Genomic DNA, 20,180 nt, shown 5'->3' with positions numbered 1-20,180 from the left:
TAATATCTATAATTCACATCCTTGGCAAACAGCTATAACAATTATTTTGGGAAAATTGATGCACTTGCAAATTTACTTTCTAGATAGTAAGAGAACAGTCCATCTATTCTGGGGTGATAAAAACTTTCAACCTTCATCAACAGTTACAGAAAATTCTTAGCTTTCTATGTGCTACAAAGTTTAAAATAAACTAAATTTGCAAACACATCATGCTAAATACATCAAATTATTTAATTTTTTATTATGACAATTGACATATATTAAGTGAAAGAAATGACAGAAGTATTATAATAAAACATTTTGAAAGAAAAAAGTTACACAATTAGGCCAGTAGCCATAAAATAGCTTTTAGGCCTATCTTATAACACCAAGAGTTCTGATCAGACTGTAGTGAGACATTGAACATTTCATTAACAAAAATATTGGCACGAGCCACAACATATTTTGGTTGTCACTTACAGGAATATTGTATTCAAACAACTATGCACTGCAATTCTAACACACTAGGTGTTCATACACTGCAGTTAACCCCTGAAGCTTTAAGCTACCAGGAATTCCCGTATTTTCTATGCACAAAATTTACTTTGTGCGTTATTGGAATCACACTTCCAGTTTTCATGTTTTTCCCCCCCTTACACATGCAGTATGTCTTATGTGGCAGAGAGCATGCCAGCTTCTGTTTAGGTAATACCACATTCCTTATTACCTCAAGAGTTTTATGTTAATCTTGGAGTCTGCTTTAGCGCTCATCTCCTAGAAACAAAATAAAGCATTCTGAGAACGTATCTAGGAATATTTTTTATGCATAGGAAAATAAAGCATTTCATATAAGCATGTCTGAAAACCCAAGAGGCATTTTGATCAAACACTCCCTGGATCCTAGCTATTAGTTTAAAATGGGAATCTAACATATACCATCTACAAATTCTTATCTGGGATTTATATTCTTTGCCTGGAAATTCATGATTCCCAAGCTTCATTTCTGAATAGACGAGGATAGCAAAGAAACTGACATCCCACAGTAACTGGAAATAGATAAAGGTAACTTAGATAGACATTATGAATTTAATTCTTTACAAGAATACACTTGTGCTACAAAAGTGAGAAATCAGAATGGTACATTATCAGATGGCAAAAAGCACTGGTGTTTAAACAGAGGTATCAATATAACTTATTAAAAATGTGCCATGTAAAAGACTGCTATAATTAACAGCTCTATAAGATTTCAAAGTATTTATCAAATAAGAAGGGAATTTGACTTTGAATCTGATATCCCTTCCTGCCATGCCTCCAGCAGACAACTATTCCCATGGAATTAAGTCTACTGAATTGAGTCTACAAGAACCAAATCGAACAATTCTAGTTTTTACTTCTTTTACAGATTGAAAAGAAACAAAGCTGTGTTCCGCTCCCAATCCCCCCATCCCAGCACAGGGTACACCCTTTCAAGGTGTATGAAAAACCCCAGGCAGGTTTGGGCAAGCTACAACTCAGATACCATGATCAAGACGTTACTTTCATAATAGAACACAACACCAGACCAACATTGAGAAAACCCTAGTTAAGCATCACGAAAATCACACTTTAAGAAAATATCATTAACTGCCAAATTTGAGTTATAATAGCTGTTCTAAAATTGAAAATCCATTTACACTAAAATAAACTAGATCTATGTATGGATGTCTAAGTAGGTGTGTGTGTGTAATTTTCATGCAATGATCTTAAAGCTTTGGAGACAGGTTATTAGCCTAATTTCAAGGCTTGTCCATATAGCAGTATTGACATGCACCAGCTCTGCTAAAGGGCAGAATGAAAAAGACCATGGCACAAAATTTTAAACAATTTTAGGTTTAATTACATAATGCACCTGTAGATGTTCTAGCATAAACACAATTGTAAAAATCTACATCCTATTTTAGGGTATTTTCCACCTCCCATCCCTTAAAAGCTGTACAGTTATAAAAATGTGACTCTCAAGCAAAATAAACTTTTTTTCTTTTGTAACATACAAAATAAGTTAAATGATTCAGAAGGTTTTGAGCCATTGTCTCCCAATAACTGTGTTCTTGGCCATCCAATAAACGTGACATGCAGCTAGCTCCTGGTCTAAGACCAGAACTCAATAAATACACGTCAAACAAAACCCCAAACACTTAAATTAGATTTCTTTAGAAACTGATGAAAGTCAAGAAAATATATAGTTAGGGCTAACAATTCCATTCTTAACTTACATCATCCAGTGGCAAAATGAACAAGGCAGGTCACTCAGTCCTTAGTGCATTTTCTAGCTTGTACCGGTTTGGCAAAAAAAAAAAAAATGCTTTTTTTTAAAAATGCTTTTTTTTCCTCATTCACAATGTCTAAGGAGATTAATTAATTTCTACCTAATAATTTGTTATGCCCTCTCATATAACTTATGCATAGGATAGACATCTTAGCTATTAAAATAAAAATCTTTATTAATTGAAATCACTACAATGTGCCAGAATTGGGTTTTCAGTATTTCCCAGAGTGAAATGGTATAAATATAAAATGAAAAAAAAATTGACCTTACATAAGCAAAATGAAAAAAAATTCACTAAGAGAAATCGTATTCTAATCAATTTCTGAGAGGGTTTACATGAATTTTTAAGTGTTGAGTGTACCGTCTAGGGTAGTTACATACCAAGTACACTACATTTTGGCTTATAATGACTGTTTGATTCCTGGGGAATGACTATCTTCATATATGTTACATAGTTACTTAGCAATTCTTGGCACTCAAAAAAATGTTAATGATAATTTAAGAGTGAAATATTTTGAAGACAAATTATTAAGTATACATATAACAAAATAACTCAGTTTAAATACATTGATAATAAAAGTTCTTGTCTTTCAGGATTGGTATAAAACAATGAAGTATATCAGCAGTTAGCTTGCCACTTCCAAGGTAGGATTACAGGTACACACTGGGAATGGTGGATAAAATAGGAATGGATTTTATTCTAAGGAGGTTTAATAACAGATATTAAACAGAGGACTAGGTAGATACAGAAGGTATGCAGTCTTGGCATTCTTGCTTCTTGGGAGAACCAGGATGTTAAACCAAGAAGAGGAACTTCACTATTTTTCTCTAGGCTTTCTGTAATTATGTTCATAATCTCACATCAGTTACAATTATGTTTTTTTTCTTGTGTCAAATAACTTCAAAGGGTTCATTTTTATTTCTTCTAACATCTAAGATATGTATATACATATTAATTTATATATATATATACATACATATATATGTTCATTCCATTTTAAAAAGATCTGGATTTTTGAATACTTGTCCTATAGCTGTGAGGCGATGCCATGAAATCAGGGACCTTGTTCACTGTCGGTGAAGGGCAGAGTTCACAACTTTTTCTGAATATTAAACTTGTAGATTCAATTAGATTCCTTTCAATTGTACAGTAGGACTAGAGAATGGCTCACACCTCTTATCCCCACAAACATAGGCTAAAAGGAATTCTTTGTGACAGAGAAAATTCCGTCAATCCCACTTAAAAATAGCTAACATTTCCCCTCTTTTTAAACTCTAAGCAGGCCTACATTTTTCTTTATATACGTTCTTTGTGTATCATGGGATGGGTTCCATCAATCAAAAAGTAAAAACTGGAGTTCATAATGTGCTGTTAATTTGCTTAAAAATCTTTTTTCCAACAACTTCTTTAGCATTTGAAGTCCTTGATTCTTTGGCAGTCATTTAAAAAAAATCAGACATGAATTTATTCTAAATGAAACTCCTTTTTATTCTCAGAATCTGCAGCCTTGACCAACTGGAAAAAGATGTGCCAAGGAAATCCATCCTTAATAAATCAGGTATATTCTTGAAAATATCTCTGCCATCATTCTCTAGTACTGTGCCAACAACAGAAAATGTTTACACGAAACACTATTTCATCAGCACATGTCTACAAAACAAAAACATTTTATTTTCAGTCTGAGTTTTCACAAATTTCAATTCAAAGTTTCTGCTTTGTGAAAATTTGGCTAGTTTTTCAACCTTTACAGAAACTGCAAACTAAATATTCTGAGTACTAAACTACATCTCTCCTTAATACATTTGCTATAGTGGAGTTTGATATTGGGAGTCTGATTTATACTTCCAAAAAGGGGCTTTAGAGTATTAAGGGGTTCTATTATTATATAGCAGCTACTGGGAGCCTAAATCCATGGTCAGTACTCTAATTACAAGAATCCAAGATGTTCTAAACCCTAGATGAATTGCTGCTTTCCTGTACAGCAGTCCTAATGTCTGAATTAGGACCATTCCTAATGACTGAATTATGTCTTTGGATATAGAACATTCTCTTTTTCCTATATTTTGTTCTTTTTAACTTCTTCAAAGCATGTTCAGAGTTGGTATTTCAGCAAACACAAGACTCTTTGAGGGACTGAATCTAAACACCAAGCAGCAGAATTGTTTGTGAACTGTTCAACATTTCATCAGCCATGATTAACCTATCTGCATGATAATTTGTAACTATCAGGTGCTTGGATTGTACTCTCTGTAGATGAAGCAAAGTTAACCGATTTAATCAGAATATAAGGGGAATTCAAAAGGAAACACTCACTATTGAGTTCACAAACACTTAATTCAAGTTTGGTAAATAACAGGCAGCAAAAGTGGCATCATAACCCATGTCAGTGAGACATTTGCTAAATGGAATACTCAGTCTTTACTAAGATAAAAATTAACATTTTGCTGTCTGTGGCAGAAGGGTAAAAAGAACTTATTTCACATTAGGCATCCTGTAAAATAAATAATCTACCCATTTAACACTTCTTGTCGTTTGCTTAACTGAAGAGAACAGGTTGAAGCAGGAGCTCGTGTGTCCGGAGGTAGAGAGAGGGATTTTCTATACCTTAGTGGCTTTTCCCCGTTGCAGGACTAAAATGGTAGCAGAAGACGGGGGGCAGGATAGGCCACCTGCACATTCTAACCACTTACCATGCATTAATAGGAATCCTTCTATTGCCTCCTGTTTAATATAGTTAAAAGGCTCACATTCTTAACTGACTTTCAAATAAATGGGACAAACCTAACCAGAAAGCAGGCCTGGTAAGTGAATGTGGCTCCTTACATAGCCCTGCTTACTGTCTGGGAATATAAGTCCTTCACTCCCTTCTGGTGGAATATTGTCTCAAAATAAAAATCACAACTTGCTTGGAACCACATGCTACTGGTGCATCCTATTTTTAGGCTGCTTTCATTATTTTATTTTTTATACAGATTACATATACACTGCTAGAATCAAAGCAAAAATATTAATGGGCAGGTACTACAGAACTAAGGTGAAACAAACAAACAGGAACCAACAAGTGAAAAACAACAGCTATGAACTTTCAAGGCCAAAAGATAAGATTTAAGGGCAACACCTGTGAAGGGAGGAAAAGAAAGAGTGTGAAGTTTCTAGAGGTATTTATAATGCAAGTCTAATACCAGCTTTTTAATAATAAAAAAGAGAAGTGCTTTATTATTCACTGACTAGCACATAGAATGCTTAATTTGCAAAGAAAAATCAATGAAGTTCCTTGGGCCAGCAGCAGATATGGTGTGTCCATTGCCGGCAACAGACACAACACTTGAAACAGAAAACCCAATCCCAGGGCAAAAGTATTCACAGAAGTAATGGCTGGAAGTTTCAGAATTTGACAGGCAAGGTTTAATCACAAGTGCTACACTCTGTACAACGTTATTTATGGCTCTGCCTGAAATTTTACAGCTGAAACAGAAACTAAGACAAAGTTCATATTTTAGTGTCAATTACATGTTAGATATTTAGTTAGTTACAAACCCCTATTTTCTTGAAACAAAGGGCTTATCTTTCTTTAAAATGTTGAGATGTTTGAAATGGATATAGCTGTTAAGTATATTGGTGGTTTTCAATCAACTCTATGTTGGTCATGTGACTATTAATGAATTTTAATAGAGGTCTAATGGCCAATGGCCAAAACTACATTCAAACCCTGCTAATATATCCAGGCAGATAGGAAATTCTAACACACACACATATACATACACACACACGCACACGCACACACACACACACATGCTAAAATTCAAACTAAAAACCTCCCAAAGGAACTGCTTTGTTTGTAGACTTCAATTTGAAGTAGATACTAAGGGCAAGAATAGACCAGTTAAAATTCACCTGAAAATCCTTTCCCCTTCTTCAAATGTGCTAAAATACTGCAGTCAGCTTAGCATCCATCTCTTCATGTATGTTATGTATAGGTGTATTTCTTTGAAAATGATAATTCAGATATTTAAATATTAAGTGGCCAGAAAACAAGAGTTACATTATCTGCAAAGTTTACAGTCCACTTGGGCCTTAAGAAAGACCACACTCATTTCACTAATAACTCTCCACGATGGCATATTAAAGGCCACATCATCACCACTGCATAAAGCTGTTTAAAAAAATTTGCTATTAGCACAACCTGGTTGTCAAAGCTTCATTATACATTTCACTATACAAATGCTTTTCAGATGATTTTTTTTAAAAACAAGAAACTCCGCTATAACAGAAACTTAGGTTACAGTTTTTTACGATGGTATCTTTTTATCGGTCTCTTCTTTTTAAGTGTGGTTATCTTCAATAGTAAACAAGTTGATTTCATGAGTGCTGTTACTAAAATGACTTATGTATGATGTTATCTACAATTCTTAAATTGCAACAATACGGACTTGAACTTTTAAACAGTCTGTTAATCATCATCTATGCCATGAATGTTTAAATATAATATATATTTAATATGAAAAAGCTAAAAGCACAAGTGCTTTCTCCCACCCCTAATTCTGTTTTGGGCCCTCACAGATTTGGAATGCATTCTTATCCACCCTTTTCACAAAGTCAGGAGAGCTCAGGAAATATAAAGTCAAAAATATACAAATCTTTGTTGTTATAATAAGATTTTTTTTTTCCCCATGACTGAAATTACCAAGGACCATGAACTTGGAAAAAGAAAATCAAAAGGAATTTACAGCAATTATTTATCTTCAAAGTTCAAAACTGGTCACTTCACAGAAAGACTTCAGGGTCTGTTGAAATTTTTCTTCTAAAAAGTCATTCTGTAGTGGAGTTTTCTAGGAAAAATAAAACAGCTTTTAATAACTGGCCCGCTGGTGTGAGAGCTACCGTGGAATAAATTAGCACAAAAATGGAAAAAAGTCTTATAACTGTTCACTGTTACAGACATAATCAACAAGGTCAGTCACTCTTAGAAGCTCATCTTCATCCTCTTCGGGTGCCCCTGCCTCCTGCCCACCACTCGTCCCATTGGGGGCCAGGCTTGCACTGCCTGTGCTGCTGTCCTTGGGGGTCTGAGGCTTCTCAGCTGGCTTGCCAATCAAGTTTTCAATGGCTTTGCCCGGACTCTGTCCATTGGTGGAAGGTAGGTCCACTAAGCTATAGTCCAATGGGCTCCCCACCTTGCCTACATTTTCAAAGTCCTCTTCCTCGTCACTGTCTATCCGATAGGGTTTTTTGGTGCTGTCTTGTTCTGAGGGCAGGACCCTGGGCTGGCTGTCATGGGCAGGTTGATCTGCATCTCCATGAGCATTGTCACAACTCTCCTCTTCATCTGTCTCGATCCGGTGTAGCCGTTTTCGGGATGGTTTACCTTCTTCCTCCTCATCTGCTTCGGAATACTCATCTGTGCTTCGACCCCGTTTTCGAACTGACCGCTTTGATTCTTTAGCTAGCTCATCATCTTCAGAGTTCTTGGACATATAGCTCTCTAGAATAAACAGCACATTTAAGCCATTGGCACAGTTAACCATTAACAGATATAAGTAATCCTCTTCTTCCTCCCATATTCATCCCATGTCCTACTTTCAGACTTGCTTGTACATATATATTTCCCTTCAGTAACTGGCCTCATTTCTCTCTCTTCTCATTCTCACAAGAATGCCCAATATGATTCATAGTATACTTTATCTATGATTTTAGGAAAGAGCAAAATCCTTAAATTAAATAAAGACAGGTTGGTCACAAACTAAGTAACTCCTTCCCACTAACCCTCAAATTAGAGAATTGTGTAAACATACCAATAAGGGAAAATTAAAACTAAACAATGCATCTGAAATACTGCACTCTCTTTCCATGTTATTAAATGTCCTTGGTAGCCCTTAAATGTTTTCTTTTGTCTGTACTTGATCTCACCTGGTCTCATGGATTTGCATACCACCCATTTGATGGTGACTCTCACATTTGTTTTAGGCAACCAATCCCTAAATTCCAGGCTCATGTATCAAACTGCCTACTCAACATCTATGCTTGGATTTCTAAACAGGCAGAACCAAGATCTGACACTTCCTCCTCAACCTTGCACAATTCTGGTCTCTACCGTCTTAGTTACTGGCAACTCAATTCTTCTAATCACTCAGTCATCCTTGATTTCCTTCTTTTCCCCACCTAATCCAATGGTAAATTCTGTGGGCTATACTCAAAGATATCCATAATCTGACTGCTTTTCACCCCTTTAGTGCTACTGCTCCAGTCTCACCCACCATCATCTCTCACCTGGCCTATTTTAATGACCCCCCCCCCACTAGACTCCTAGATTCCCTCCCTATGCCCTTTAATTTACTCATAACATAGATACCATATGAAAATGTAAGTCAGATAATATCACTCCTTTGTTCAAAATCTTCCAATCATTTCTCATTTCACACAGAATAAAGTCCAAAGTCTATACAATGGCTTACTGCATTATCTATCTATCCAACATGGTACTAAACGGAGCAAGACTCTATGGTCCTTGCCCCCCATGTCTTCTGCCTGCATTTCCACAGACTAAATTCTGTGGAAAACTTTAGTCAAAGAATAAGTTTAAGAATAAGAGAAATGAGAAAATGCAGAAACAAAGAAAAACAGTCAAAGGAGATCAAATAATAATAAAATAGTCATTAAGCATAGTCAAGGACCTTTAGTTACTTCTCAAGGGCTATAGATAACTTTCTGAGCCTCATCCTGTGAGCTGTCTTACAGATACTGAAACCCCAGATGAAGAAGTTAATGATGACCAGACTGTAGTTGTGACATGAGCTGCTACAATCCCAAGAACTGGCTTCAGAGAAACAGGAATAAACCAACCCTGAAATTAAAGATTAACTGTACCTAAAACAACCAAGAGGATGCTGGTCAGACCACTGATGACCAATTTGAGTTGACTGTGCTGTTTCTGCCTGCAGCCCCTTCCCTCAGCCTATAAAAGCTCTCATGGCCTGCTTGTCAGGAGGGGAGTCAGTCTTTCAACAGATGTCCACCCTTCCCACCCCTCACCAACCCCTTCCACCTCTCTCCAGTGCCTGGCATCTGAAATAAAGCAAACTTTGCTTTCCACCAACCTGGCCTATTTATTGGCTTTTGTGTGCTGAGTACCCAGACCCCACCTTTGGGTAACAGTCCCCACTCACCACAGGTGGGAATCAACTCTTTTTATAGGTCTTTATTCAAATGCTGACTTCTGAGGGAGGCATTCCTTTGGTACTCTATCTGAAATTCCAGCTACTCCCCCAACCCTCCCTTTCTACTTTTCTCCATAGCACTTATCTCCACCTAATATATCTACTTATTTGTCATGGTTATTGTCTCTCTTCCCCCAACAAAAATAAGAGTTACATGAGGAAGCTATATTTTTGGTTATTCTTTTCACTGTTCTATTCCCAGTGCCTAGGACAGTGACTAGTTCATTAAGTATTTATTTTTAACAGCTGAATTAATGAATTTCTATTTGTCTTTAATGACACAAGAAGAGACACACATTCACCCAGATGTTTACCCTCCCGTCTTTAGTCTCCCTTACCCAAACATTTTTTTCCTTTACTCTCCTGGCTTGGACTCAAACTTAATTGACAAGGATCTATGAAAGCAAATTATCTTCAGTACAGATCATAAACAATGGAGAATTAAATATATAAAAAGGAAATGGGGGAAGGTGAAGGTTAGAATCATTTAAAATGAGAAGAACTCTAGAATAACTACAAAGACTAACTGGACATCACAAATTCATATTTTAGAACTTGTAATTCTGGTATGGTGCACAGCTAAAGCCATTAAGAAATAAAAGTTTACTGACTAAAGCTCACTGTCAAGGTGAAGAGAGACAGTGGACCCTCTTGGCTTGCAACTGTTCAGCTATTCAGGGCACAGGAGGTTATTTCAAAACGAGGGCCATAAATTATCAGGAAGCAAAAGAAATCTTGTTAACAGATCACAATTTTCTGACACTTTTCTAGTTTCAATGAAGAATTTAATTATTACAATGAAGAACTTAAAAATTAGTATCTTATGAAGTGTCAGTTATTTGAACTACAAGCCAACCAGGCATAAAATAATGGGTTTTATCTCAAAGATACTATGGGCTATATTAAATTTCTAAGAAATGGTACAGAATCATCAACGTGAGTTCACTTTAAAATCTGTACTGCTGCCTTGTCCTAATGTCTGTAAACTGGAGAGCTATTCCTTACCTTCACTATCTGAGCTAGAGAGCCTACGCTTGTGAACTCGTCTGATTTCTTTACCACGTCGTAAACTCTTCTGGGAACCATCACTTTCTGAATCTTCCTTGTAGTTAATTTGTCTCTTCTGGTTCCTTCTAGACCTTCTTCGCCGAGTTTCTACAAAATCATCGCTAAAGTCATCACTAAAGTCACTTTCTGTTTAAAAAAAAAGGGGGGGTGGATAGAAAGGAAAAAGAAGTCAAGTACAAATTTTAATTTTCAATTCCACCAAACAGAAATGTTAGTTTACCTTATAAAAATATAAAGCTATTATCCAGAGTTCAGTCATAACTTTTAAATGAACAGTAACTTTTATAAATCTCCAATTTTCTTCTTAATAATATGAGTACATCTCAAGGGAGTTTTAATGCCAAAGCTCACAAATATATCATACTAGCAGTTAACCTCAAGATTAAAAAATGTTTTATTGGGAATTCCCTGGCAGTCCAGTGGCTATGACTCTGTGCTCTCACTGCCAAGGGCCTGGGTTCAATCTTTGGTGGGGGAACTAAGATCCTGTGGCACAGCCAAAGGAAAAAAAGTTTTTCATAAACCTTGTCTCATACAACCTGGAGCTACCCAGCTGGCTGCCACCACCTTCCTTCCTGGTAGATGGTTGCTGTTCTGCCTCATGACAACCTGCTGTTCCTGTGAATACAGCTGCATGGCTACAGTCATGGCATCACAATGCACTGCAGAGGTTAAACTTGCTAACCACAGGAAACTGATGAGCCTGTTTCAAGTACACAACTGGGGTTATACCTCTGGCTTTTACCCATGCGGAATTAAAAGCTGCTGAATACAACTCACAGGGCTACTTTAACTCCCAAAGCACTGCTAGATAGCACTGTTCCTGTCACGTCATCTCTGATCAATAAACCAGAATCAGGCTGTGACATTATATCAGAGTAGTTTTCAGGAACGCTAACACATCTCACTGAATCATCACATCTAGTTTTGTTCTCTAATGGATTTCAAATATTCAAAAACTGCTAGCCAACAGTTTAAAGGCCAAATCTAGGACAAACTGAGTCAAAATAGTGATGGTAATAAGACTGAAATAAGAATCCATTAAATCCATACTGATACCAAAGAAATAAATACACAGGGCAGAACAGAAAGCTCTTTCTTACAGAACAGCAAGTAATAAATAGGAAGGAAGGAGTTAGAAAATCATCAACAAATGCTAAAGCTAGTGGGTGCAACATCTGATAAGGAACAAGGTATTTACAGCCTCAAAATATCTTGTATGAATTACTTATTAATTACAAAGGGAAAAGAATAGAGACTTGGAGGACATACAGTAATTATGTGATATTCTGGCCAAAAATGTATAACGAGAATCTAATCACAGGTAAACATAAAACCAAATGAGTTATATTTTACAAATTAACTAGTGTGTATTCTTAAAAAATGTTGTGGTCAACAAAGACAACGTTTCAGGAATATTACAGATAAAAGGAGACCAAAGAGACATGAATAAATGCATAACGTAATCCTGAACTGGATCCTCAACCAGGAAAAAAATATTTACATAAAGGACAATATTGGGGTACCTGATGATATCTGAATGTGTACTATTGATAAGTTAATGGTATTTTATCAATATAAAAATTCCCCATTTTGATATTATACTCAGTTATGTAAGAAAATGTTCTTGTTTTCAGCAAATAATCACTGATAAAGGGGTCTGATGTCTCCACTTACTCAAAAGGTTTAGAAAAAAACATAAACAAAACAAAAAACTCCACAAGCCTGGCCCGAGTTGGGATATAATACTCCTGTCTGTAGCATTTCCTCAATAAGATGACAGCTACCTATCTGCCAATCCATTGGAGCATCTTATCTGTTGTGCCTCTCTTTACTTAATTAATAGGGATGAGCATAGCTATAAATAACATCAACCACTGATAACTTATAAAAACTAATAAATCACTGATTATTATCTAAATGTTAGAGATGATTAGTGATCTTTCTCTAACAGCTAGACATCTGAGGAAAAATGTTCTGAGATTATTAAAAACGATTCTCAAGAAACACTCTGGAGGTGAAGTCCAGGCCTGGAAACACAATGCACCAAAGGATTCATCACGAATGTAAACGAGTTCGGCATGAAGTGAACACATCTGTCCTATCTGTCTTCTCAGATGTGCTTTATGTGAAAGATTTAATTAGTGGCGAGTTTTTAAGAATAGAACACAAAGTTTCATCAGACAGCTTACATTACAATTGAACGGAATTTTATTTTAAGAAATTTTAGTTCCAGAAGTTACAAGAATTTCCTTAGTGAGCTGTGGATATGAATTATCTTTACCAGAGTCTCTGCTGTTCTCCTCAGACTCCTCCTCCTCGTCATCGTCAGAGCACTTTCTCTTTGGGGTCTTTCTCCGCAAACGCCTGCTCTGCCTCATGGGCCGGGAGGGGTGTCGCCTTAGTCTTCGGCTACAGAAATCAGTGTCGCTGTCATCGTTAGATGGTGGGTCTTCTTCACTCTCATCTGGGTTCTCATCAGATACAACAAATTCATCCTGAGATCTATCCAAGAGAAACCGGATGAATTATGATGGTACACTTAAAACCATGAACCCATTTTGGAGTTCTGAGTTCGAATTCTAACAAGCCCAGTGAAATTATTAAGCAATGTTTAATGGAAATATCTAGGTCATTGGATCAATTTCCCTGTTTATAAAATGAAGAGATGTTTTGCACCCATCTTTTTTTTTTTAGAAGGAGTTATGAAGATCAATTGATGCTGATTTTTGTACATAAATTGCTTTTGCCTCTTGGGAAGTACTCCATGTGCCTCAAATTCAACATGTCCAAAAATGAACTCATTATTTCCTAGCCTACTCCTCTCTTCTGTTCCCTAGCCTGGTATTTGGTACTATCACCCAACCAGTAATTCAAGGCAGAAACTTGGAATTTATCCCAATTTTCTTTTTCCCTGTTCATTTCTCATACCAGTGACTAATTCCTCCTGAGTCTACTTCATAAAGATATCTCAAACCTGATATCTTTTCTCAGTTCAGGGTCTCATATCCCATCTAAACTACTTCAGCAATTCCCCAAAGTCTCTTTAATTTCTATGCTCATTTCCCCTCAATAAATCCTACCAATGAATTCAAGGATGAATCTTTCTGAAACATAAACCTCATATTAGTCTGGTATTTAAAACTCTTCAGTGGGTTTTCATCATTCTTATGCAGGACAAACACAAAACTCCATCATCTGGTTTCTTTTTATGCCTTGGCTACATCTCCAGCAGGGCAATCTCTGCTGCTACCTTAATTCTTTTTATCCTGACAAACCAGGAGTTTCCTAAATATTCTGTGACATTTTATGCCTGGCTGCCCTGGACAGGATTTGTTTAGAATACTTTTTTTCTCTATACTGCTTCTAGTCCCCAATTCATCAATCTGCCCAATTCATTCTTCACATTTCAGATAGAGCTTTATTTCCACTCTTGAGGCTTTCCTTGACCTCGCTGGATTGATAAGGCCCTCTTCGGTACCCTGACTTATGTTTTAGTAGCAATCATGCAGGACTTTTCTGTGGTTTATATGTTTGTTTTCTCCACTAACAATCTGACAGGAGAAACTCTGTGGTATTCCTTCCATATATCTGCTCTGTAGAGAAGCTTCCAGACAGTATAGAAGGAATTCAGTATAGAATTACATGCCCCAACCCAAACCCCTATAGGTCACCAGAAAATAGTTTCTAATTACTTATACCTGTCCATTTCTCACATTTGACTGGGAACCAATGCAAGGTGCATGGGTTCAAGCCTTGCTCACGGAACTAAGATCCCACATGCTGCATGGCTTGGTCAAAAAATTAATAAATAGTTGTTGTTGTTCAGCCGCTCAGTTGTGTCCGGCTCTTTGTAACCCCAAACACCCCTAAAACTTCGTTTTAATCTAGAAAGAGCCAAAATCAGCATTGTTGAATCTGTTTTAAGTACCCTGAAAACAAACCGTCTACATGCAGAACAAAAGCCCCATCAGGGCAGAGCCAAGTTTGGTTGGAAGCACTGTTCAAGCCTCAACCTAGGGAATGGGATCTACCAACAGACCACGCACCCATCACTGATCTTGAATTCATCCTCGCTCTCCTCTTCATCCAGGTTGCTGTCACTGTCCAGATCATTCAGTCGCCGGCGTTTCTTCCGGCGAGCAGCCGCTGCCCTCTGGGGTCGTTTATTTTCTTTTCTTTCTTCATCCAATATAGTAGAGATGTCTTTTCCACGGTGGCCTGTGATGGTGGAGATATCTTTTCCTCGGCCAACTCCTGAGTCCAGGGGCAGGGATGTAGGGTTGAGGGGAAGAGAGGGAAGGAGAAAGAAAGACAACTCTATGTTTATTAAAAGTTTCCCTTTAATATCTACAGATTGTCCTTAGCAGCTTTTTCATTTGACTTCATTTTCTTCCTAGAGCTATGTAATTTTCTCACAGCTTTAACTGACAGAGTTTTCAAGAAAGTTTTACATTTGTTTATCCTATTAAATGGGGCTTTCCAGGTGGCTCAGTGGCAAAGAATCTTCTTGCCACTGCACGAGGTGCGGGTTTCATTTCTGCGTCAGGAAGATCTCCTGGAGAAGGACATGGCAACCCACTCCAGTATTCTTGCCTGGGAAGTCCTATGGACAGAGGAGCCTGGTAGGCTATAGTCCATGGGATCACAAAACAGCTGGACACGACTTAGTAACTAAACAACAACAACATCCTACTAAACAGAAGTTCACTATGTAGAGAACTTCGTCCCAAAAAATTTTGATATGATTCACAGAAGAGTCATCCTTTTAAAGTATATAATGAGTAGGTTTTCAGTATAGTCACAAAGCTGTGCAACCATCCCCACTAAACCCAGAGCATTCTCATCATCCTCAAAAGAAACCTCATACCTATTAGCAGCAGTCACTCAAGAATCGCTTCTTGAAAGTTGTTTTATGGACATGGCTTTAGAAAGAGACCAATCTTTTTTTTTTTAAACTGTGTTTGCCGGACAGAGAAAGTGAGAATTCAGCAGCAAAGATGTAAATAAGGCACAGATGTCTGGAAAAGCTAGTGACTTCTTCAGTTTGACTACAAACAGCCTACTTATTACTAATCCCAGTAGGAGTTTTCATAATAACCAAATGGAAATAATCATCTTCCACCCTGAAGTACTGGGAATTCCCTATATAGCCCTTTAATTATCTTCAAATACTTCTACTTTAATGTTAATCATTAAAGACTATGAAATTAATAGACTAGTTTTTAATTGAAAACAGATTCAAATTACTGATTTTTGTGACTGTAGCAGCAGTCATTTAAAAATGGAAAGATAAAGTTTTCTCTTTGGAAGCAGAAGTAAATTTTTTAATCTAGGGATGAAGAATTCTATTTCATATCAGATTATAAAATGATAATAAAATAATAAAATATAAAATAATTATAAAATAACTGGGCTTCCCTGGTGGCTCAGAGGAAAAAGAATCCACCTGGGTTCAATCCCTGGGTTGGGAAGATCCCCGGGAGGAGGGAATGGCAACCCACTCCAGTATTCTCACCTGTAGAATCCCCTTGGACAGAGAAGCCTCACGGGGTACACAGTCCATGGGGTCGCAAAGAGTTGAACATGACTGAGCAATGAAGCACAGCACACTTTTAAAACAATTAGTATGCTCTGAGTCTACACATTGGCACTATGTCCACGGATTATTTTGAATCTCAGTCAACATCAGTAGTGATCGTGATACACATTGAGGAGAATGAGAAAATATGCTTACTGCTCTTTGATTAATCAGAGATTTTAGTTAACATACTGGCCAAGTGCGATGAAGAAAAGAGAATGATAAACACATACCTCCTCCATCAGCCTCTTTGATATCATCTTCTATAGCTTCGTCAATTGCTTCGTCAAACTCATCAAATCTAAAATACATACAACAATCACATTATAGCCTATCCTGGCATACTAGGACTAGGAAAACCGCCTCTAAAGTAAAAAAGGCCAGAATATGAAACTGCTCTCTGCTATTTTAGGGCTGTGGAACTTGGATTAGATCACCCCATACTCCTGTTAACTTCAGTTTCTTTGGTACAATAGAGTTTTATAAATTAGCATCTAATTCTAAGTTGCTGTTTTTTTACTTTTAAAGAGTATCTATACCAGACATCAACAAGTATTTTTTAAAGGGCCAGATAGTAAATACTTTGTAGTAACTACTCAACTCTGCCACTGTAGTGCAAAATCAGCCACAGACAAAAAGTGAATGAATGTAACTGTGTTCCAATAAACTTTATTTTTTAGACACTGTGATATGAATTTCATGTGATTTTCAAATATTTTTCTCCTTCTGTTTCGTTTTCCCAACCATTTATAAATATAAAAACCACTCCTAGGCCATGTGGTATACACAAACCAATAATGAGCTGGATTGGCCCACAGGTCATAGTTTGCTGACCCAATTATACAAATCATATGACAGAGTAAACTGAACAAACTTAGTATTCAAGAAATAATACTAAGTGTGAGGAATATATTATTGTTGCTCTCAATTATTATATTATCATTACTACTGAAAGTCTTATACAGACAGTCAAAATTTTAAAACTAGGTCAATGTACTTTTTCTCAAAAGGGCTTTTGCTTCTACCTAAAGAAAAAAAACAAGACTAGATGATTCCTAAGATTTTTTCACATACAAAGCTCCTTTCACTTTAGAACTGAGGTGATGAAAAGACTTGTTGAAGACTATGCTAAGCACAGTAATTACTAGGCTCATGTGGCTATTTATATTTAATTAAAATAAAAAATGCTGTTCCTTACTAGCCATATTTCAACTGCTCAACAGTGACATATGGCTACTGATTTCCATACCACACAACAAAGAAATAGAACATTCCCATAACCACAGTAAACTGGATAGCATTGGATTAAAGTTACCCAGTGATTAACAACACAGATGAGACTAATAAACAAATACTTTGCCCTTTGGAGTTGAGAAATTCATTACAGCTACAGACTTCCTTTCTATGAAAATATATATACTTATAGAAACATAAAATTTTAAATATTTCAGAGGATTCACAAGTTTCAGGCTAAGAACTCTTCTTCTACAACATATTTTTAAATGCAACACTTTACCTCCAATATTTTCATATAATGCTATGAAAAACATCCTTGTAGATGTAGCTGAGCTTTTTCTTAAGAGGAATTCTGAGAAAGAAAAAAATCTGTCCATCTATTCATCAGGCTAGAAGAAGAGATACAGATCAAGCCAGATGCAAAGTTACTGGAAAAACGGGAATTCTCCCAAGGACATGATGCCGCTGTAAAGGGTCATAATAATCTACTTCCTTTTTTTTTTAAGTAGAAAATTTTTATTACGTTGCCAGGCAAAGGGGGCCACAGTTAACACCCTCAAATCTGTGTCCCCAACAATCTATTTCTTTGAGCCACTACTACCTTCTTACTGAGACACTGTGTTTTCTAAATTCAGAGAGTATCAGAACCTTTGAACAAAGGAAATTATATCAATAAGCAAGAAACACCCACCCTTGCCTAGAGGATCTAAGTCACTTTTAACACAAATAAAAAGTTTTGATTTACATTTCAGACTCAGAGTTTGCATAAGCTGTTGGACACAACACCCTACACTTTACTTTATCTTCATTGTTTTCAAGGAAAGAGGACCGTGTGTCAACCATGTAGTCTAGATATGATATGGACCCTTTCATAGTACTGCTTTTGCTTTGAGCCTTACTCTTCATTTAAATGTCATCTAAACTCTATCCTTAGTAAACTCTTCTAGTAAGAAGAGATGGCAAGAATACACAGAACTGTACAAAAAAGATCTTCATGACCCAGATAACCACAATGGTGGGATCACTCACCTAGAGCCAGACATCCTAGAATGAGAAGTCAAATGGGCCTTAGGAAGCATCACAACAAACAAAGCTAGTGGAGGTGATGGAACTTCAGTTGAGCTATTTCAAATCCTGAAAGATGATGCTGTGAAAGTGCTGTACTCAATATGTCAGCAAATTTGGAAAACTTAGCCGTGGCCACAGGACTGGAAAAAGGGCAGTTTTCATTCAATCCTCAAGAAGGGCAATGCCAAAGAATGTTCAAACTACTGCACAACTGCACTCATCTCACACACTAGTAAAGTGATGCTCAAAATTCTCCGAGCCAGGCTTCAACTAGTAAGTGAACCGTGAACTTGCAGATGTTCAAGCTGGATTTAGAAAAGGCAGATCTTTTTCAGTTCTTTTGTGTATTCTTGCCACCTTTTCTTAATATCTTTTGCTTCTGTTAGGTCCATCCCATTTCTGTCCTTTATTGTGCCCATCTTTATATGAAATGTTCCCTTGGTATCTCTAATTTTCTTGAAGAGGTTTTTAGTCTTTCCCATTCTATTGCCTCTTTTTCTTTGCACTGATCACTGAGGAAGGTTTTCTTATCTCTCCTTGCTATTCTTTGGAACTCTGCATTCAGATGGACAATGTAGTTCTCCTATAATGCTTATTCTGATTATGTAAATTTGTTTCAACATGACTGACGTATTAGGAAATACTTCAAACATAACATGTATTTCATACTTGCTTATATGTAATTTTCTTCATCAGAAACACTAGGTAAATACAGAAAACTGCACCAGCTGCATAGGAATACACAAGACAAACACGTGCACATACCTTATAAATATCTACCGGCTACCTAATCTCATTACGTGTACTATAAGCTACAACCATCTGCACCTAGTATTAAAACTTTCTGGCTGATTTAAAAAATCCTTCATGCTGCTATACAATAAATTATAAACTGCAACTCTCCCCACAATCACTTCTGCAGACAAGCTTCAGGGCTTTTTCAACATAAAATGTCATTGTTTATTGTAGTATTTATCTCTTAACCATTTAACATGTGTCAAATGGTATTGCCATTTACATATATATTTTTTAATGTGTCAGTAATGAAATTTTTGTTTGCCTCTAACACCATATTTTCCATAATCCCTATGGCTTTTGTTGTGCGATTCTGCAACAATGGCAATTTTTAGGAATGTATTGGTTGTGTTATAGTAGAAGTGACTTTAACACTTGAACTTTCCATTACATTTGACTTCACTAGTTATAATAATTTTATTTAAAAAAAGGTACCTTTTCTTTTTCAAAGTCTTTCTTTTTTAAAAAAGAATAAGACAGACACCATTCCCATAAACATTAAGGATTTTACTCTTACTGATCTAATGCATTTTACAAGTTTTAACAGTAACAACAGAAACTACACAAGGGGAACTCTTTCATGATCACTGATGAAAGTTTATAAACAGGAAGCAAGCTCAAAGTTCTATAAAGTCAATTTTGCTTCTCATCTCGAGTTATTCAAGGACTTTTGTTGTTGTGTAACAATGGTCTAAAATAATTAAAATAGCAGTTATTTATTATTTGAGTGAGACAGGGTGGTTCAGTAGAGAGAACACTAGATGAACAAACAATTAGAAGATAAGATTTTAGTCTAGGTTTAACTGCTAACAGTGACCATGGAGAAGTCTCTCTGTGGTGCATTTCTGAAGACAGATGGTAAAGCAGACGGCATTAACCGAGTCTTTCAGTAGGCACTGATGGAGCACTATGCTCGCTGTAAACAACAGACGG

The 20,180-nt window shown here is 36.5% G+C and overlaps 1 protein-coding gene across 1 annotated transcript in view; it reads right to left on the bottom strand.

The window, feature by feature from the left end:
* Positions 1-207: 207 nt before the first annotated feature.
* RSF1 (remodeling and spacing factor 1) overlaps positions 208-20,180 on the bottom strand; it is a 150,383-nt gene continuing 130,410 nt past the window's right edge. Inside the window, exons 12-16 of the mRNA XM_043452642.1 lie at positions 16,382-16,449; positions 14,617-14,824; positions 12,852-13,072; positions 10,505-10,693; positions 208-7,767 (exon numbers count right to left, since the gene is read on the bottom strand). Of these exons, the coding sequence (XP_043308577.1) occupies positions 7,202-7,767; positions 10,505-10,693; positions 12,852-13,072; positions 14,617-14,824; positions 16,382-16,449 (1,252 nt within the window). The 3' untranslated portion in view covers positions 208-7,201. The remainder of the gene's footprint in view (positions 7,768-10,504; positions 10,694-12,851; positions 13,073-14,616; positions 14,825-16,381; positions 16,450-20,180) is intronic.

The sequence above is a fragment of the Cervus canadensis genome, chromosome 29, assembly GCF_019320065.1.
Source record: "Cervus canadensis isolate Bull #8, Minnesota chromosome 29, ASM1932006v1, whole genome shotgun sequence".
NCBI lineage: Eukaryota > Metazoa > Chordata > Mammalia > Artiodactyla > Cervidae > Cervus > Cervus canadensis.
Note: the sequence above shows the minus strand (reverse complement) of the source record. Positions and strands in the feature narration are given on the sequence as shown.